General features: G+C 39.9%; 2 protein-coding genes across 2 annotated transcripts; one reads left to right on the top strand and one right to left on the bottom strand.

Moving 5' to 3' along the window:
- Positions 1-744: 744 nt before the first annotated feature.
- Positions 745-8937, bottom strand: LOC5520764 (calmodulin-like protein 12). The gene is made up of 9 exons (XM_048730215.1): positions 8853-8937; positions 7456-7483; positions 6891-7046; positions 6304-6540; positions 5637-5692; positions 3294-3321; positions 2302-2445; positions 1701-1943; positions 745-1233 (listed from the first exon to the last, which is right to left on the bottom strand). Exons 1-9 carry the CDS (start codon positions 8853-8855, stop codon positions 1100-1102), a joined length of 1029 nt encoding a protein of 342 aa, XP_048586172.1. The 5' UTR covers positions 8856-8937; the 3' UTR covers positions 745-1099.
- Positions 8938-12111: 3174 nt separating this feature from the next.
- Positions 12112-15566, top strand: LOC5520762 (cell death regulator Aven). Its single transcript, XM_032365751.2, has 7 exons — positions 12112-12311; positions 12584-12656; positions 13970-14044; positions 14146-14210; positions 14383-14484; positions 14569-15045; positions 15395-15566. The coding sequence occupies exons 1-7, from the start codon at positions 12153-12155 to the stop codon at positions 15512-15514; spliced, it is 1071 nt and encodes a 356-aa protein (XP_032221642.2). The 5' UTR covers positions 12112-12152; the 3' UTR covers positions 15515-15566.
- Positions 15567-15621: the final 55 nt, after the last annotated feature.

The following is a 15621-nucleotide window of genomic DNA, read 5'->3' as shown; positions in this document are numbered from 1 at the left end:
ACATGTATTTCACCACGAAATCCTTGTTTACACAGGCGAATATTTACCGACACATTATATTTAGGCAGCCGGTTTGGCCGAGAAGATGGAATGACAAAAGCGCACTGAGTAATACACTCGAACAACCCTTCTACTACCGATGCGAAATATTAAGAGGATGGGGCATTTGTTGAAAGCAATATTATGAGTTTTAAATTTCCTCATGTAGTCCTGCGTACACCCCGGCATGATCTCATGATAGGATAGGTCTTTCATTCGCCGAATACAAACATGCAAAAAAATAACCTTAACACATTTCGCTTCCTATGAAAAGCAGCATGTCCTATCCTTTCTTTTATGGCTTGTTATGTAAAAATAATTTATCCACGCCGGGTTCTTAAAATTACTATCACAGGAATTGTTAGTTGACCCCAATTTCTGACTCAACCACTGTATTTCCCCCCGCAGTCGTATATTAAAATCTTAATACTATAGTTTTAGTTAATGTAAATTTCCTTTTAATAACACAAATAAAGCTAAAAGCTTCATATGTGTTTAAAACTGAAAGCCAATCCTTACACATTCCTTTTGTTGTCCATTACTGCAATTCCTTGGGGTTCATTTCGGGGACTCCTGGGGATCGTTTCGGGTCCCGGGATCAGTTGGGGAACTTTTGGGATCGTTTCGGGTCCTGGGATCATTTCGGGTCCTGTACACATCCCTGGGCGGCCGGCCCATTGGGTTAGAAGTTATCCGTTGGCCACACAGAGGACAATAACATCTTTTGTTCCCGTTGAATTATGGTGGATTGTCAAGAAAAGAACAGATTTCTTATTGGATTCTTCAGGCTAGCATTAGTCTAAATGGCAGATAATTTAAATCGTTGACCAAGAAATTTCAGCCGTCAAATTTGTAATCCTGGCAAAGTTCAAGAAAACATTCGTTTCTTACGGCGGATTCGGAAAAGCTATTGCGATGTTAGTGATTAGATGTCGTAAACAAAGTGTGATAGTTGTTTAAAAGTCTATTTCGATGTTTCTTTACATAATTTGTCAATGAAAACACTAACAAAGAAAGGGCTGAGTGGGGCTCTTTAACTTCGTGTCTTTCCGTGCACCAATCATAGCATCCCGCTCTCTGTTGTCTCGCCCTCTACAGGGAGCTGTGCAGCACTGCCGCCGTTTTTGTTGTTATTCTGCTCGATTCGTTCCCGCAACTCTTGCGCATACACTGGGTCAAGCAATTCCGCGAATTCTGGTAAAACAGAAAAAATCACACGATTAAAAACAAGAAAGGGCGTCGCGGAGATCGGGTACACTGGAAGCGCTCGGGAAAGAATGTTCGCTTGAATCAAATAAAATTTTCATTTGAACAATGACTGACTTGCTCAGTATTATATTAAAACCAGACTTCGCAGCTAAAAAAAAATGTGACCCCCTTTAATGACAGCCAAAAAAAGTGTGACCCCACTAAATCGGCGCCCCCAAAAACGTATCCCCTACATATTCGCCCCCCCCCCCACCCAGTAATAAATGACCGCTCCCTTATATCCTTTGCCATATTGTATCAAAGCATGTCTCAGGCGCTTACCCATGATTGGCTGAGGGTATTATATGGAAAAAGCATAGCATTTGAAAATCCCTAATCAAAAGTGACCCACTTTTTGGCCGCCAAGGGGGGTTGCGCGCACCCTCGTTTACGCACCCGTGCCTTGTACTTACCCATGAGCAAAACCCGACGGTCCTTATCCAGCCCATAATACCGGAGCATGTCTTGTAGCTCGTCTTCCGGTATTTTCTTTTCCATTCCACACAGTAAGTCTCGTAGCTCGGAGGCCTCTATATAACCTTTATCATCCGAGTCGAACACGTGAAACGCGTTGATAAGATCTTGTTCTTCTTCGTCTGGCTTTTTCTGGTTCTCCATCAAATCAACGAATTCATTGAAATCCAGGACACCATTCCCTAAGCAATGTCATATGACATAATGTCATAAAACAATCAGAATAACGGCAAAATTTACTATTTTTTAAAAAAATAAGCAAATATATTAATCATGAAATTTTAAATGCTCTAAAAATAAATCGTTTTTTATATAAAAAATGGAATGTATTATGGCAATTATGCCTAGTGCACACTAGCGACATATCGACATAACGACATGGACGCGCGCACTCTTATCTTCGACATAACGACATAAGAGAAAAAAACATGTTTTTTCTTTTATGTCATTATGTCCATGTCGTTATGTCGGGCTAAACATAGTGCGCGCGCCCATGTCGTTATGTTCTTATGTTGCTAGTGTGCACTAGGCATTACTTACCATCGTAGTCCACTTCATTGACCATTTCTTGTATTTCTTCTTCTGTTGGGTTAAAACCGAGCGTTCGCATGGCCTTATGGAGCTCTTTCGTGGTGACGTGACCACTGCCATCTGCGTCATACATATAGAATGCCTCCTTGTATTCTACACAACACGACACAACACACGAGGGTTAGCATCTGAAGGCATTATCCTCGCTACCGTCTGTGTCATACATATGGAATGCCTCCTTGTATTATGCACAACACGACACAACACAATAGTGTATATTCCGTTCAAAAAATAACCATTCGAATGAAGTGTGATAGGCCCCTATATCATACAATCATTGCATTCCGCCTATACGCATACCTGTTGTGTGTACAGTGTTCAACAGATATGGTCCACCAAAAACCGGCACTCATATACCAAATAAATATTGTACAGTCGCATGTCTTGAGAATGCTAATGTGGCTTTCTTCTTTACTAGTTAAACTATATACCAAAGAGATGAACTACCCAATAGTAATCATTTGGGGTCTTCCAAAAAGCACTTGAGCTAATCTTGATTTCGACTTTCTTATTATTGGGATTGATTCCGAGGAGTCGACCCGGCACTACGACCGAGTCAACAATGCAATGGTAGGAGTGTGGAACAAGAACGCAAGCGCTTCCCCCAAACATCCCTCGACCGCTTAGAAGGGGGATTAGCTCAAAAAGAGACCTTGTTGTACATATGGAATACATCCTTGTATTCTGCAAACGACACAGTATAGCAATTATTAAGTAAACCACGTGAGGTGAGAGCAACTGGTATTGCTAACATGCGATCATTTTAGCAAGGCATTTAGCAGCAGATTAGTGTACAACTTTATAGTCAACATCCTGCCCCCATAATGCATTTTGCGCCGTTTTCACGCGACCATCCCTGCATCAAAATATACGAGGGTATTGCCCGTCCGTCTTTCTACCTATCTTTTCTCCGTGCGACGTAGAAACCATTCAACACATACCTGAGATTTGTTCATCTGATAGGTGATCCTGTAAAACAACAACAATTACTTATTTAATGTCTAAGCATCAAATATTATTTCATTGATGACACGAACAGGTGTTTGGCCAGAATTTCACAAGGGGGAAGGAGTGGTGTGGTGTGTGGTGGTAGGGTTGGGGGTGAGGGGGGGGGGGGGGGAAGTGGGCTTCCACTTGGGTTATTTCCCTGCGCATTTGAATTAAGGCTACGAGCTTACAACGCCAGACATCGATGGTTAATAAAAGAGAGAAGAAAAGTTTTATTTATTGCGGGGCGTTTGAGTCGCTGCTTCTAAGAGAGCCGTTCTATTCTTATTCAAACAAAAAAAAATACATAGTTCTGACCAGACCCCGAAGAAAGCACTTTATTTCTGAAGAACTGATCTGGATTTTTTAGTGAAGATAATCGGGGAATATTTTTATGAAATTTTATTTCCATTAAAGAGGTGCGTTTAATACCACAGGCCTCCCGCGTGAACTTAACAGGTACCTGTAAATACAATGACAAAATTTACATCCCGTGTAGGCTTATGCATTATATACCACTTGGATCAGCAAGAAAGATTGACAAAATAGACGAAAAAAGGTTTTTGGTGTTTAGGATATTTATATTAAATGACAAATTTAAAGAAAATTAATTAATGCAGACGTGAACAAGAACTGCAAAATAGTATTTGTTAGTATTTGTAAAACACTTTTAAGCAGGCAGGCAAAATATGCAAAAATAAAAATTAGAATCAGAGACATAACTTAACTTGCAATTGCACTACGGAATCAGGAATTTGAGCAAATGAGCCCTTTAGAAACATTGGGCGAGCATAAAATCACTGCCTTAAAATTGCGCGCAATTCCAAACTTTGCGGGACCATTGAAAACCCTTGGGCATGCCGAGCTCTATCGTATCTACACAAAAAAGCGCAATTTTTAGATTATCACGTGTAAAGACTATGATACTTAACTTTCTTCACAAGTTAAAAAAAATTCAGATTGTTAAGATGTCATTCATCAGGCATAAAAGATATAGGACCGAGTCATTGTTTGCTTGTCTAGTGTCTTGTAGAGAATTCTATCGTGAATGCGGGTATAAGGTAAATTAATCGTGTAAACGTGAAGTCTGACCATTAATACATAAGAAAATAAGCATTTCAATCTCACCATTTTGAGTATATGTTTGACGAATACTCGTGGATCAAAGTAAATTTTCTGCTCTAAAAGTCCTCTAAAGAACTTGTTAATAGCTGCTTAGAACTTGCAAGAAAATGCGAGCATTTGAGGCAGTGTTCAAAGCGATGATTGGCTAGAATTGGACAGGTTGCAATGGCGTCATCTTGGGTATTGCAAAGGGCTGTAAACAACGCCTTTTTACTATATGTTGACAACTTTGACAAAAATGAATTTTTATTTAATTACTTCCTGTGTATTTTCACCCTGAATGACGAAGTCATGCCACACATTTCTTAGCCTTTTACAGTTAGCAGGCGCGTCTGGAAGATTTGCGGGAGGGGGAGAGGCTAAGGCATAGATGTCATATGCAAAACGTCTTATGTTTGACGATTCACGATTCCTGACAGGGGTAGGGGGAGAGGGTTGCGCGCCCTTCCGTTACGCGATTGGTTAGGTCTAAGTATCCTACTAGGCTTCTCGGGGATAGACAATCAACAGGGCCACCTCTACACTGTGATCGACGATCTAGCGCGTCCTTTGATTGTGTTGGCTAGCAGTTTGTGCGCTTATTACGGTTTCTTGGTTAGCACCGATGCAATCTTGAGTTGCCACGGAAGAGCTCCCATTGCAACGGAGGTCAGCTTTCTGTGGAGACGCGTCTTCGGTCCGTAATGCGTCTTCTTCTTCGGTTACCGGTTTGGAGGACAGTCGGGAGGCATGTGGTTTATACAAGCGAGACCTGTGGTCAACAGGCTTCGTGACTTACGCGACTAACTTCTAACTTCAGGCGGTTTTTACCCATGCTTACATGCGGGCTTGTCGCGACAGACGACAACCTTTTGTCAATCGACTGTATACGAGCGTTTGAAGGGCTGGGGGCTAATAAGCATGTGCTCTATATGAGCGTTGTAGCGGTAGGTGTCGGGAGGCCTGTGGTCTATATATACGAGCGTTGTAGCGGTGAGTGTCGGGATGCCTGTGGTCTATATATACGAGCGTTGTAGCGGCAGGTGTCGGGAGGCCTGTTGTCAATATATACGAGCGTTGTAGCGGTAGGTATCGGACTGTGGTCTATTAGAGCGTTGTAGCGGTAGGTTTCAGGAGGCCTGTGGTCTATAAAAGCGCTAAGCGGTAGGTTTCGGGAGGCCTGTGGTCTATACAAGCGTGGCTGAGCGTTTGGGCTTGTCATCTGAAGCCGTGACCAGCTTCTTGAATTCTGTTGGTAAAAAAACAGTTAACAATGATAAAGTATTTATGCTCTTCGACCATATCGGTCAAACAGCACAAGCACGTAGGTCCAACATCTTGTCAATTCGCGCGCCGAGTTGGTGGTGACCACAGGAGGACTATCAGAGGGAGTTAAAAAAAGCATTGTTGTTGAGGCGGGTTATGGGGGGAGGGGGGGAAGGGGTCTCTTTAAAAAATATTCTAACCCTACATTTACCTATAAACTATAATGGGCCTTACTATCCATAATCAGGTAGACTTCCACTAACACCACGAATCCTCGAATCGGCCTATCTAGCAGAGATATATCAGGGGTGGATCCAAGAGTTCCAAAGGGAAAAGTTAGGGGCAGATTCATTTTTCTTCCGTAGATTTCCTTATATTTGTTATTTTAAAGTCAAATATCTGAAAATAGGGAGGGGTGGGGGTGGGATCCGCTGCCCCCCCCCCCCCTAGATCCACCGTTGTATCTTACTTTGCTGTGCAGAACTCTACCTCCAAAGGGTCCGTAATCAGGTCTAGTTCCACCTCTCCTCGTATAGGCTGTTGTGACATAGGCCTATTAGAGGGGTTATCTTATTTTACTGTGGAGAACTCTACCTTCAAAAGTGAACTTTCTATCCCTGACCAGGTCCAGGTCTACCAGCATCTCCTCCAGCTCGCGTGGTGGGATGGTATTCACTCGATGTAGCGCACCTCGGATATCGCCCGACTCAATGAACTCCTTGTGGTCAGAGTCGAAGACATCAAAAGCCGTGCGAATTTCCTCTTCCTCACTCGGCTTTTTCTGGTCTTCCATCATTTTCACGAAATCTTCGAAGTCAATCGTTCCTCCTCCTGGAAAGCATAACGGATTACAATTAAAAAAGATAACAAACTGCTAGGTTTCTAGAGGCAACAAAGAGTTGATAATAACAACATGTGACCACCCCTCTCTCCCCTATCCCCATCCAGACCACCGTTTGCTCCAATAGAGAGTCCCTTCCCATAATGTTTTGTCTTTACTGAGGGACAATCTTTGCCATAATCAATCTCATTAGTGATGCCCTGACCTTATATGGTATTATACGCACCCTTGCCATAATCAATCTCATTAGTGATGTCTTGACCTCATATGGTATTATACACACCCTTGCCATAATCAATCTCATTAGTGATGCCCTGACCTTATATGGTATTATACTCACCCTTGCCGTAATCAATCTCATTAGTGATGTCTTGAAGCTCCTGGTCTCCAGGATTAAATCCGAGCATGCGCATTACAGGTCCAAGATCTTTACTGCGCAGGTACTCAACTCCTCTGAGGTCGTGCCGGCTGTATAGTTCAAAGGCATCTTTGTACTCTACGTGAAAATGCAATTGCGTGATCAATAAAACGCATCTTTATACTCTACGTGAAAACACAATCGCGTGATCAATCAAACGCATCTTTATATTCTACGTGAAAACGCAATCGCGTGATCATCACACACGGTTTTATACTTTACAAGGATAGACCTACTGTCTTGAGGATGTCGACAATTTGCAGCTCCCACTTTCATATTTCTTCCCAATTAGTTTACGTTTATTTTAAAGCATTTTTCTTCTTTCTCATCAGGTGAATCATTTATCTTGAAACTTTTCCTACTTTTTAGAATTTCGCACAAGTTACCCAACCACCCCTCCTCACCCTTAACCTTGCTTTATCTACGCCTCTACTTGCTGGCTACAACTATATTGCGATCTTTTAACAACCCTCCCTCCCCTCCCTACCTGCAAGTTGTTCCACCGACAGACGATCCTACGAAAAAATCTATGGTTAGTGGAAAAATGGAAGACAAATCTACGACATTTATTTGAAATCGTTAGTTGATTTAATAGGAGACCATCGTACTTACCGAAAGATTGATAACTCAAGCACTGTAGTTTATACCATTACTTTTTATAATTTTGTTTTTCTTCTGAACCCCCCCCCCCCCCCCATTATGTTGCCAACCTCTATAAAAAGACCGCTTAGCACTGTCCCGGGGGTGACCGTTTTTACAGATATCAAAATAGAGCTACGACTGTATGATATAAACCTTTTTTCCCCTAAAAGAGGCTGGTAAGAAATTAATTTTGTTTTCAATTTGTTTCAGGTTTCCTTACTGAAATCCGGGTTTTTAATATGCCACCTTTCCTTCGAAACTATTTAGTTCCAGCCCCCACCCCACTTTGTGTATTCAACTTTAAAAACCTTCTCCTTAAAACCTATGTTAGCTCCATACTCCCTTTCCCACTTCTCTCGCCCTCCTTCAAAAAAAGAAAGGTCAATTATAGTGGTTACGTTGCAATGGGGGAGGTTTTTTTCTCATGTGGGGAATACATGTCAGGCGATTCTGCGACAAATAACTCACACTAGTTGGGTAATAACACTACATCTGGTCGTTCTTGTCGCGCCAGGAAGTAAATCAATTACTAGAAGCTTGCGCCTTCAATAAACATTATTACATCGTACTCGTTTAAAATCACACTTGTAGTCGAGGCGAACACACCGTACTTTTGTAATTGAGATGTACGCTACTCATGCAAGGATAAGGATTTTACCTGCTGTTTGGCAAACAAACCGAAAAAAAGACAGGTCATACACTTATGGCAATACTCTCTGATGGGGAGCCAATTTTAAACATTTGAAGTTATCCAAATTTGCAAACATTTGGAATTGTTCGTTAAGCCCAACATTCAGATTAAACGGCTGCTATCTCCAAAAAGTATTTTAGTTTTTTTAAGTAAGTAAAGGCTTAAGTTTTTATACAGAAATAATTGAAATTCAACCGTAATTATCAGTATAGACATACAGTCTATTAAACAAGGGTATAATTTATATCCTTTGGCTATTCTTAACGAATTGATATCAATCTACAGCGGCAGAAAGGCACACCTATTTTATATGAAAATTACACTTGCTGCACATCAGCAGATAGCAATTGGTATGAATACAATAGCGTAGTGCAATTAGTATCAGAATTTTTTAAGTATTTATATATTGTAAAGGAATTGCTGGGGATTCAACATTTTAAATAGAAGAGGCGGTTAGGCGATAACACAATACAAGGTATCAACGAATAAACGGTTGCAAAAATTTCAATTGTTCGCTCAACATAAATACTGTACGATTCTTATTAGCTTACCATTAGAAGTGCTGCGCGCCGCTGTGATGGTCGTTGAGGTATTAGCACGCTCCTAGTTCACAAACCACGCGTGTTTGCTCTGCACAGCTTAATTACTCACCAAGTAACTTGGCACTGTAATTTAAACAACTTGATAAGCCGGAATCATTAATAGTCTGGCAAACTATACGAAAAACTCAATGAATTAAGAGGATCATTGCTTGTTTATCCTACAGGCGCGAGCAAAATTCAGAATTTAAAAATACTGGTACTTTTTCAGTTTAAAAAACGAACTTAAATAATCAGGTATTTTACCCAAGGGGAAAAGTCCTTAATCTGAGAATAAACTTTTTATTTTAAGACTTGATATTACCATAATTCCTCGGCTGAGGGTATTTTTAATGTGCTTTTAAGCTAAAGCAATTATGGGTTGGTCTAAACTATAAAAGGCTTAATAGTCTTCAAGTGTCGTGCTTGCCAATTGGCTTTTTTCAATAATTGAGAATGCGTTGGCTTGTGCCTGCGCATGCGCGCAAAGGTTTCACAAGCGTAGCGCAAAATACGCAGTGTCAGATAAGTTTCAAGGCGCTTAAATCAACAAACACGGCCGATTCTCTCCACCATTCCAGAATACCACACACTCGCCTCACTTATCAAGCGTGATCCGCACAATTGGCATCACGCTAGCCCGGTCGCAGCTCTAGATCCCACATGGATCTAAGCTGTGGTTTAAAGCACTTCGTTCGAGTCGAAGTCGCCCTGCAGTTTTTTTGCCGATGAAGTTTAACTGAGGCAAACCGGCTATGCCATGCTGACGATTCCTAATAAGGACGAAACAGCTATCCATGGTTGCCGAACTGCACGGGTAATAGACTGTGCTAGCGTCCCGTCTTGGCCCGACTGGTGCCAATGTGTGTATGCTAGTGTGCTTTTAAAGTCCACATTAGAAAAGTGAAGGGGGTGGGTAAGGAACAAAAAAAATTCATACACGATAAAAAGCCTGGAAAAAGTTGCATGCAGCCCAAACCAGACAGCAAAAAAAAAACTCATTACAATAAATAAAAAAATCATGAACGTCTTGGAGACAAGAAAAAAAAACATGCCCGACTGAAACCTCCCCGCCCCTTCCCCCCTTCACTTTTCTAATGATCCGTCCCTTAGGATATTGTTTATCATATTTGGCAGTCTGCTTGTATAAATTCATTTTTATTATATTCTATATAACAGAATAATATTATATGATAGAATTGTATAAATCGACAATTTTCACGTAAACTTGCAGCAATTCGTGTTTCCCTGCGATTATTTTGGCCGCTATCTTGAAAAAGAGTCTTAGACCCTAACGTCATACTCTGTATGTCATAAAATATTCCATATTTGGTTAGAAACCGTATTAATTTGGGTTTCTACCATCTGGCTTCTATTTTGAAAGTCCATCTTCCCTCACTTTGAGAGAAGTAAGGGAGAAAGGCAGATTGTGCATATTTATCTACTTTAAGAAGACCAAGTATTGTTGGATAAATCGCCAGGAACACGAAAAGATTAAAACAGCTAAGATGCCAATCGCATGAGCAGGGGAAGAAAGGCAAGGAAGATTTGTAGAATGAGTAGCAAAAGACGAAAATTGACATAAAATTCTTGCTATAGAGATGAGCCACTTGCTTCAATAAGAGGTTGAGAACTAGCTGCATGCCTATTACATTAGTCCACAGTAGTTAAAACTTGTACTCCTCAAAAACCTTTTATCTTTTATCTCTTTGTTTCCAACCAGGGAACTATACCATCGTCTTCTGAGACGTACTGATATAGACGAATCTGTTAACAGTAGACTAAAGCCCGAAAGGCTAATAGAAGCCCAGGGTCATTTTTGAGACTGGCCCCACACTGATAACAAAAGACCAAAGTGAGGAAACAGTTAATTTCAGTTTATTGAGTTAGAGCCAGGCTAAAAAAAAAGGCTTATAACAAGCTAGGGTAGCACAGGTGTAAATCATATATAATGCCTGACGTTGTGAGATCTCACTTTATTCTCATTGCTCGTTATCCACCTGTAAATAGGGTCACACCCAAAGTTAAGTCACTCGGTCTCTTGCTATTACAGCAAAGTTAAGTCACTTGGTCTCTTGCTATTACAGCAAAGTTAAGTTACTCGGTCTCTTGCTATTACAGCAAAGCTAAGTCACTTGGTCTCTTGCTTTTACAGCATATTTGCTGAGCAGACATTTCATTCAATTCATAACATTATCCATCTTATTTTGTAACGTCTTTGTTTACAAATTAAACTTAAGTGTTTTTTTTCAAAAACTTTTCAACAGGTATAAGGCTACAGCAAACCCTGCTAAAGACAGAACATTTACAAATCAGCATTTAGCCCTTATTTATTAGAGTCTTCTCTGGTGCCAGCGAGCATTGGTGAAGGTGGCTATCTCAATGTTTTTTTAGTTCCAAATTAAATATCACAAGCGCCAGGCACAGGTTGTAGTGTTTCCTCCAGTCAATTATATTCGTACTCATAAGAGAACGTTCATGTCACCTTTTATTAGCCTCTTCTTTGACGAAATATCCGAAAGCTTGGCATTCTACTTTTTTCAGTTCTTTGAGCTGTCTTTCTCCCCTCCTCAGCAAGTACTCAATTCTTAGTCCATCCGTTCTTGGAAGAGCAGCATGTTTACGAAATTCGGCTCTGATATGGTCCGTAAACCCTGGTTTGGATCGACTTTCTCGCAAGAATTGGCGAAAGAGAGATAGAACTTGTTTTTGTATCTTACTATGACGCATTCTAAAACTTTGCTTGGGGAGATAACAGCCGAGATCCAGACATAGTCTACTTATGCAATCAACGAAGCTTCGTCCGCCATTTTGTTTGCGACTCGCGCCCGCGGTCCTGTCGAGGAAAAGGAAATTACACTGGGGAAGGGGCTAGGGCGCGCTAGAGAACACGAAACACAAAAGGCTGTTGCAAAGCACATTTTTCTGTGTATGTTTATAAGGAAAGGAAAAAAGGGAATGTAATAAGGTGAGGAAGTATAGAAATTTATTGGTTGAAACAACCTATGTAACGTTATGTAAAGTTATATGGTACCAATAAAACATCATCATCATTATCAACACACAAAACATAATGATATATGTGTGTTTTTCCTTCTTTCTATTTTTTTTTCAATAAAAATATAACGCATTACGATATTGTCTAAAAAGATGTGTAATAAGCTACAGAAAATGGTGCATAAATTCTAGCCCCCCCCCCCCCTCCCTCACTGACAAAATATCACACGTCCGCTGACCAGCCCGCTAGTTATCAATTTCTTTAGCTTGTGAGAAATGAGACCTGATGAGCATAAACGAAAAAAGAATGCGCAGTACAAGAAAAAGCATGGTATACCTGTTAAGAAGGGTGCTGGTAAACCTGATAAACCCACAGATAGTGCTGACGTGAAACCAGGAGAGAAGGAGAATCAAGAAACATGTTCGCAAACAACGGTAGAAAAAATAATGCTACATCAGCTTCATTAGTAACTTACAAGAAACAGTAAAAGTCATTAACTCAATTATCATAAAGTTTTGTAAGATTAAGCCATCGTAGATCAATTAAGTATATACACCTTTACAAGTTGATATGTCTGTTCTGATGCTTAGCAATTAAATTGATGATAAACTTACTTAAGTTTAATTGATTTTATGATGTTTTACAGTATTGCATATGTGTATACCTTGCATGCTTGTAGATTCTTACTGTATCTTTCTTATGTTAGCCTTTGGATGAGAGTAGGTGGTTTTCACGTCGTCATCTTACAACCAACTGGGATAGATATGAAGGACTTGACAGTAAGTTCACATCTCAAATCTCCTGGTGTACTAGGGGAGGGTAGGTCTTTACTGTAAGTAGACTCAGGATATCTCAAGTCCCCCAGTGTACTAGCGGAGGGGAGGTCATCTCAAGGCCCCTGGTGAGCAAGGGGAAGGGAGGACTTGCCAGAAAATTTACTTGGCGACATCTCAAGTCACCTGGCGCCTGGGAAGGGTAGGCGATCTCAACTTCTCCGCTTAGGGGAGGGAGGTCTTGACAGTAAGTAGACCCAGGGATTCTCAAAAAGTACCAGTCAAAGTTTCAACTACCTGAAAATATGTTGGACCTCCCATCATGATATTCTATCTGGAAACATCCCTCGACATTTAACCGCTATTCCACCGCTATTTGCTGAGCCTGAGGAGAAGAATTGTTTTAGTATGTACTTGGCGGGGACTGAACAAGACACATTTTGCTGTAATTATTTTATCCGAATTTCCAACTTTGTTAACCTTTATTAATGGTTGCTTCTGAGAGTTGTTGATGTCTGTATCTTTTTTTAAGATTTTGCTTGTTAGCAAAACAATGCAGATCAGTAAATATGTTAAAAAAGATTGTAAAGGACAATATCCTCTCTCAAAAAGCAGCTATTGATTTATAGGATATGATTCTACTTTATTTAATCAAATCAGCCACATGTAAATTTAATAATAAGGATTCCTTAGTCAAATCAAGAACATTCATATATATTTTAGTAGAGACCCTACTTAGTCTGCGACAGGGGTCTACACCTCATAAGCATTGTGCTTTTAGTAGACTCCTCATCATCACTATTTTTTGCATTATTATCAATACTATTATTTGGTGAAATAAACTTGATGATTGATGATGATGGTTGATGAAATTCATTCTGTTTTTCCACACAATGCTTTTAATTAACCACCACGAAATACAGAACGTCCAATGAAGACAATATACAAATTTTGACTAACATTATTTAGTCCCGCTTGAAATGTCATTTTTACAAATTTGATCGTAGAAATTATTTCTTTCACTTTGAATCCTCCACAGATGTGAAGGTAGATTTACTAACTTTGAATTTATTGCATGCCTTGAAAAATCATTCCCACAGGAAATTGTCAAAACACAGGGAGTTTAAAGCCGACAATGAATCTTAATCAATTTTAGCAAAAATGCTAAAATTGCTAAATAATTTATGGTGTAAAAAGCAAGTTTTTTTTATGGTGAATACTATTCCATTATTCCGAGATAGTAAACCAATCAGAGCGTGCGTTCTTATAAAGTTCCCGCCAAGTATATAGTAATTAACATTACTCCCCCTTATTTTTAGTTGCAGATGAAGAAGACCAAAGAACATTAGTTACAAGCAGAGGAGAAGATTTTGCTAATCTGGTTGAGAAAGCAGGTGAATTGATGGAATGTCTGAAGGAAATAAGTAATGCAGCCACAAATAATGTCCATTAAGTCACTGCTCTATAGATGGACTGGTTTTGTTTGCATTTTCAGGCAACCCAGACTCACAATTCAGATTCCAGGCAGAGAAAGAATGGGAGGAAGATACCATGTCACAGGTTGTATGAATTTTGTACTAATCTTTTCTACTGTATATATAGGCACTTAAAATTCATTATAATGAATTAAAATAAGTAATCAAAGCTGGTTTAACCTAGTAGTCAATATAATGAATGAAATTTATATCCTAAAAGTAAGTTGATTTAAGTCAAATGGTTGATTTATTTCCAGGCTGCATCAGAAGGATTAGAGATCAATTTGGCTTCTCTGGCGGAAGCACTTCAAGGTCTACCTATTTACAGAAAGCTACATATCGATGATAAAGAAATAAATGTGAGTGTTACATTTGTAAATTTTACTATAATGGCAAGAATTGCTGTGAAAGATTGTCTCAAAGCAATTTTCTTATATTTTCAGCCATCTTCAAGTCTTCGCTGCTTAGATCAAGTTGAGAAGGCTGTAGATGGCACTGGAAATAGTTACTACACTGCCTCTACTTTAACACTTACTGCAGAAAAACAAGCTAGCAGTTGTACAGTAGAGACCTTGAAACATCATTATATTGAAAAGCCGTCATCAACCACCAAAGATGATAGGCATGATAATAGACAGCTGTCAGTCACAGAAGCTCCACCCACCACTCATTTGCATTCATCATTGAGAGATGTAGCCTCTGGGGTCTATTCTTATCAATCACACAATACCTCTAAGGACCAGACAGGCTCTGTCATTGATAGTGAACTCGATTTCCTTTTGTCTCTGGATAACACAAAGCTAAATGCAGTGTCCAGTAAAAAGCCAGTGAATGGGAATAAAGTTTCACCTTTCAGTAATCAAGTATATTCTTCAGCTGATGACAAGGAACTTCAATCAACTGGGGCTGGGGCTTTTATGGTAAGGGCCAGAAATGGTTCTTGATTAGTATTATGCAATCAGCGTGAGGTGGGGGGAGGTTTCTTTGGGCCAAGCCTTGTCATTCCTTGTATTTGCTGTGGGGTTCAGGGGACTACAGGTACCATTTTCTCTTGTATATTCTTTGTAAATTTCCAATTCTACTGGACGTAGGGGGAGGGGTGCAGATGACCCATGACTCTGTGCTAGCTAAATCCTCTCCTTCTCCACCTGCTAGTGAGGGCCACCCTACATAAGGGTTGTTGGAGGCAAAACTATCATCCCTTTGTCTGGTTTCTTCACATGTCCTTAAAAGTTTGCAATCTTTAACTTAAATTTTTGTTTTTCACAGCATGCCCCAAAGGAACAGCCACTACTGAACACTTCTGTTGATTCCGAGAAAGGCGAAACAAAAAGACAATCCGAGACAGAGCAAGACCTGGAAGATTGGCTTGATAGTGTTTTATCTTAGTAGAGATGTTGTTGTACAATATGAGAAAAATAAAATAAATGTAACATAGAAAGTATTTGTTTTAGTAAAAGGAGAATAATATCTTCAAAACAGATAGGCAGAACTGC

The sequence above is a fragment of the Nematostella vectensis genome, chromosome 7 (assembly GCF_932526225.1).
Source record: "Nematostella vectensis chromosome 7, jaNemVect1.1, whole genome shotgun sequence".
Taxonomy (NCBI): Eukaryota; Metazoa; Cnidaria; class Anthozoa; order Actiniaria; family Edwardsiidae; genus Nematostella; species Nematostella vectensis.
This window is presented reverse-complemented; position numbering and strand designations above follow the sequence as displayed.